The sequence below is a fragment of the Nicotiana attenuata genome, unplaced genomic scaffold (assembly GCF_001879085.1).
Source record: "Nicotiana attenuata strain UT unplaced genomic scaffold, NIATTr2, whole genome shotgun sequence".
Lineage (NCBI taxonomy): Eukaryota > Viridiplantae > Streptophyta > Magnoliopsida > Solanales > Solanaceae > Nicotiana > Nicotiana attenuata.
The window spans coordinates 41,165-46,737 of NW_017670697.1; the positions used below are offsets into that span (position 1 = coordinate 41,165).

Below are 5,573 nucleotides of genomic sequence, written 5' to 3' on the forward strand. Positions count from 1 at the left end.
TATTTTAAAATTTTTATTTTACTATTCACAATTCTATAATTTTTTTGTCTATAGTCAAGTATAAATATCCACATATTATTTCTATTTCCTGTTTGTACATATTTTTGTACACGATATTTTAATTGGTTTTTCCTATTTAATAATCTACCTTTAATCAAAGTAAGGTCATTTTTAAAGCTAAGATTTGATTTTTACTTCGTTCAAAGTATAAACAACAGTGTCATATTGATTTTTTTATTATTTTTATTTGTGTGTGTTTTTGTTAGGCAAAACATCTACAGCAATTAGTAACAAAATCGCATGCTTGACCAAAAAATTTTGAAAAAATAAAAAGTTAAAATATTCACTAATTCATTACATTTTTCTTTATTGATTCTTTTCTTTTCATGTTTTATTAAAATGAGAAAAACATTAGATCAATTAGTAACAAAACCTTACTATACATTTAACGTTAGATTACATTTGATTGGCATGATTTATTGTTGATTGATGAAATGCACCATTTATGGGTATGGAATATAGGTATTAATTGAAAAAATTTATTGATATTCTTATTAGATTTTATCCTGATTCCTATTAGATTTTGTTCAAAATATGTTTTAAAAGTGCCAAATGGCATTTTCCCGATACACCACTTGGCTTAATCACATGTTTCACTATCCTCCTTTTAATATAATATAGATAGATTGTAAAGGGTGAGTCTATTATCCATCGTGTTTTGAACCTTGCGAAAAGAGGAAATTGCGAAAATTTGCCGACCAATTCAGTCGCAAATCTCTTATATTCAAGCGCGTCCTTATTTTTCAATTTGCGACCAAATCCGTCGGAAATTTCCGACCGGTTTGGTCGCAAATTATTCGCGACCATGTATTTTCCGACCGAACTTTTTTGGCCGGTAATCCGTCGGAAAAGCTCGATTTCCGACCGATTTGACGGTCGAAATTTGTCCTTTTCTAGTAGTGTTTCAGTGAAAATGGTAATGGGGTGAGCCTATTATCCATCATGGTTTGAACATTGCGATGTTTGTCTCGTGGATTTCTTAGTTAAAAAAGATGAGACGCAAAAGAACTTGCTTTCTGGTGTGTATATCACTCACATGTGACAAAAAGGAAAAATTAATCTAGAGAATTTGAGTTAAAATTAGAAAGTAAAATTGTGAGAAACATAAAGAAAGATAGAGGAAGAAAAATAGAATTGACTATGTCTTAATAGCTGGATAAAAATCCAAATCCATTTTAAACGAGACAAACATAAAAGGAGGAAAGACCGCTCAATAAATGAAATTGCCGGAAGATTTTCCTTTAAACTGTTTGAAAGTTATCCAACTTGAGTTATGAGAGTACGAATGATTTCTTTTTCATTTTCAGGAAGAAAGAAGAAAAAAAAGACTTACATCTTTAATTCATTTGATCATTTTATGGACCCAGTTGTCATTTCTTAGATAGAATTCCATACAGAGACAAAACCGCATTATTTAATTTAGTGAGAGAAAAATTTATCCTATTAACTCACTCAATCCTACCTCTACCAAATATAAAAATTATTAAAATTTTAAAATCTTTTATTAAATATTACATAAATATAAATTATAAAGTATATATATTATATTAATATAGTAGTGCTTCATATTTTTGAGGCCTTAAATATTGAAAGAATTACGTCCAATATCACTTGGCCCAACAGCCTAACTGAAAATGGTCCAGGTTTGAAGTCCTTACAATGTTTGGTCTGGATTGTACATAACCTAAAAGAATCTTTTCATCATTTAGCCCATTATTAGATACTCAGTTCCTCCACAGTCCATAACACACATAAGCTTCTTAATATCTCTCTTTTATGTGTATTCTGCCTTATCATATAAGCGCACTTCAACTCCAACAGTGAAGCTGATCTTTGAACAAGATCTGAAGTTGTTCAGTTACAAATTTGCCTCATCCTTGCTACTAGGTTTAGTATTCTCTTCGTTCAAGTGTATATAATCATAAAACCTCCATTATTGGAGCTCAAGTTTCTCAAATTTAAAATTTGATTGATTAAAAAAAACTCCATTGAAGGCTGAAGCTTTAAGTTTGAACCATATCCGAGATTTTGGGTTTGAAAGCACACTTAGATCTAAGATTTGAGATTAATTTTGAAATGGGTGTTATTGGGTTTGCTTGAAAACATGATTGGGTGTTGTTATAATTGATTGGAAACATCAAGAGGAGTTCAAAGCTTAAATTTGAAGTGATTTAGAGCAGATTTGAATTAGATTTAAGTCAAATTTCAGTAAAGGCTCAAGAAAGAAGAAGAAAATATGTGAAGCTCCACTGATAGGATTCAATTGTATAACAATGTATAATATTGTATAACAGTGTATATGGGTATGTAGACATCTCTTGTACACTATTATACCAAGTCGATAAATATGTATAAGTGTGTATAATTTTGTATAATTATGTATGTACCAGTGTATAAGAATGTAGAAAGGCGAAATTAAATTTTTGCATGTTTTCTTACCTTTTCTCGAGCTGGACAACCTCCTTTGTTTGTTTTTAACTTATTCTCTGTTTTGGGTTAAACTCTATTAGTGGCACCATTGAAAGGAAAAAAAATAAAAAATTCTCTGTTCTCTGTTTTGGGTTAACTTATTCTTTGTTCTTCTACTTTTATGTTCATATACTATATATTTTATAACTATTTAATTGAAATCCAACAAATTCTCTGCCTCTGATAAAAGGGGAAAAAATTACCAATTCTTTTTTTTCTTACTCTTTTTATATTTAAATATATTTTTATTAATTGTCTCATAAAGTTAATAGTAAAACACTGATTTTGGTAGAAGATAAATACAGAAGTTCTCCTCAACAATAGGAATGTTGAATAGCATTGACCGCAAGAACTGCTGGTTGTGTCAAAAAATGCTGGATTTTTCAGATATGGGCCTATTGTCTTTGGGCTATAGATTTGCAAAGTTATAACTGGGCTACTCAGTTGCAATGTGTGTGTATGAGTTGTACTTATGTGCAATTCTCGTTAAAATATCATGGTATAGCCAGTTTTCACACTGGTCAATGAAAAATAGCCAGCGTTTATCAAGTCAATGAAAAATAGCCACTATTTTGCTGCAACAGGGACCGGTCCAGTATAATATACGGGAGTTCTGGTGCATTTGTGTACGAACTCCAGCATATTATGCTGGACCGGTATACTTTGCTAACTCCTGTAAAATTTGCGGGAGACTGGAGCACCAGTGCTCCAAACTCCAGTATATTATACTGGACAATTATACTTGCTGGAACTCCCGTAAAATTTGCGGGAGTTCCAGCATAATTATGGTTGAACTCCCGTAAAATTTGCGGGAGTTCCAGCATAGTTATCCTGGAACTCCCGTAAAATTTACGGAAGTTCAAGCATACTTATGCTGGAACTCCCGTAAAATTTGCGGGCGTATTTTTCCGGATTTTGAACAGTGTTTTCGCTCAGATTTAAAGTGGCTAAATTTCGATAACTTTTGAAACTTGACTATTTTTCAACGACCAGTGATAAATCTGATTATTTTTGAATTTCTCCCCCAATTCTCTCTTAAATATTTGGAGGCTTTACCTAGAGCCGCCCTTACTGATGCCAACATGCGCCCCACGATTCTCCATTTTTTTCTGCTGATATGATGGCACACTCCACCACGAAATTACACCCCATAACTAACTTCAGCAAAAACTCCTCCTTTTTAAGTAATCAAACTACTCAGATTCTCATCTCCATTATATTATCCCATTATTATAAAGAGCTCCCTTCTTTCAAATCCAAAAATTCCTTCTCTTTTCATGGATTCCTCTAAAGCTTTTCTGTACTTAGTCTTCTTACTCTTTTCACTTCATTTCTTTACGGCTCTTGCCACTGAATTTGCTGTTGGTGGTGACAAAGGATGGGCTGTTCCTAAAGTAAAAGATGATCAAGTGTATGACCGGTGGGCTGGAAAAAATAGGTTTAAGATTGGCGATACCTTGAGTAAGTACTCTTCTTTACCTTAAGCATTATCCATTAGAGTATCTTTTCACGTTCAAGACATCCAAAATATAATTTTGCTATCATAATTAACATACTATTATAGACTTATGCTTCTTCTAAACATTGTTCAACTATATGTATCAAAAGCACACCCAAATTATAAACAGGACACTATAAATAAGTTCTACTTTATCAATGCATGCAGTATAACCGACTATAGCATGTACTCACTAATAACGTAGTATGAGTTCTGTTATAGCAACCTCGTTTGTTCCGATATTTTTTGATTGTTAGAGTGAAGTGTTGTTATGGAGTGCATATATTATAACATAATACGAAGAATGGTTCCAAAGAAAACTTGGCCCTTATAAGGAAGTGTTGTTATAAAGGATGGCTGTTATAGAGAGCAGTGGCGGAGGCAGGTTATAGGATGGGGTGTTGCGGGAAAAATACACTACCTAAAAAAAATTATATGTATATATACTATGTATTGACTCCCATAATTTCCTAGTATGTTCAATTTTATGTATTTTGACACTCCTTAACGAAAATTCTGGTTTCACCAATGATAGAGAGGTCTAACTATAGTAGTATATATAAAAATTCTTTATACCGTCAATGCATATACAATCAGACCTCTCTATAATTGTATCGCTATATAACAATCATTCACTATAAAAGCCAAGTTTTTTATAGAACCAATTTTTATACTATGTTATAATATATCTTCTCTGTAACAATACTTCACTATACCAGCCAAAAAAATTCGGAACAAACGAGGTTGTTATAGAGAGGTTTGATTGTAACATAATCTCACCTACTACTACTACTCTCCGTTCAATTTGCATGATCTTTACAGTTATTTGACCCATAATGTGTATGTGGTGTACGTAGGTTTTGGGTATAAGAAAGATTCAGTTCTGGTGGTGACTAAAGAAGAGTACGAGAAATGCAAGTCGAGTCATCCAATTTTCTTCTCCAACAATGGAAAAACCATCTATAAATTAGAGCAACCAGGGTTGTACTACTTCATCAGTGGAGTATCAGGACATTGCGAGAGGGGTTTGAAAATGATAATCAAAGTTTTAGAATCAGAATCCCCTCCTCAATCTGCTAACCAGACTTCCCCAACTAGTAATGGTGCTAGTGCAGCTGCTACTCCAACTGCATTAATGGGGTTTGTTGTGTCATTATTTGGAGCTCTTATTTATTAATTAGTTTATGAATTTTGAATATTTTGTGTTTTTCACGTTAGGTACTTGGAGTTGAAACTAGGTTTCTACTTTCTACTAGTTTGATTATGAACTCATGGAATTTGTTTTTTAGGTTTCAATATTGAAATAATTTATTTTACTAGATTGGAAATCACGGTTTTGTTGGTCACGTATTGCTTCTGTAGTTTACGTGATATGTGTTTTTCTATTTTTTAATTAAGCTTCATTGACACGAGTTCAATCGATTATACTCCCCACACGTCACTGCATAGTCAGTGGAATTGATTAACCTAAAAAATAAGATAGCAGGTTAAATTTCACTCATTTTGCAAATATTCATTTCCAATGCCGTGTAATGTGGATTTAATA

At 32.5% G+C, this 5,573-nt stretch overlaps 1 protein-coding gene across 1 annotated transcript; it reads left to right on the forward strand.

The window, feature by feature from the left end:
* The first annotated feature begins 3,753 nt into the window (after window positions 1-3,753).
* On the forward strand, window positions 3,754-5,355 carry LOC109242420 (mavicyanin-like). Its single transcript, XM_019409280.1, has 2 exons — window positions 3,754-3,990; window positions 4,885-5,355. Exons 1-2 carry the CDS (start codon window positions 3,807-3,809, stop codon window positions 5,202-5,204), a joined length of 504 nt encoding a protein of 167 aa, XP_019264825.1. The 5' UTR covers window positions 3,754-3,806; the 3' UTR covers window positions 5,205-5,355.
* Window positions 5,356-5,573: the final 218 nt, after the last annotated feature.

What these genes read in the sequence shown, in the direction of transcription:
- LOC109242420 (XM_019409280.1), top strand. Translation starts at nt 3,807, where the DNA reads ATGGATTCCTCTAAAGCTTTTCTGTACTTAGTCTTCTTACTCTTTTCA. An exon ending in TAAGATTGGCGATACCTTGA is followed by an intron (nt 3,991 to 4,884) that starts GTAAGTACTCTT and finishes TGGTGTACGTAG; the next exon opens with GTTTTGGGTATAAGAAAGAT.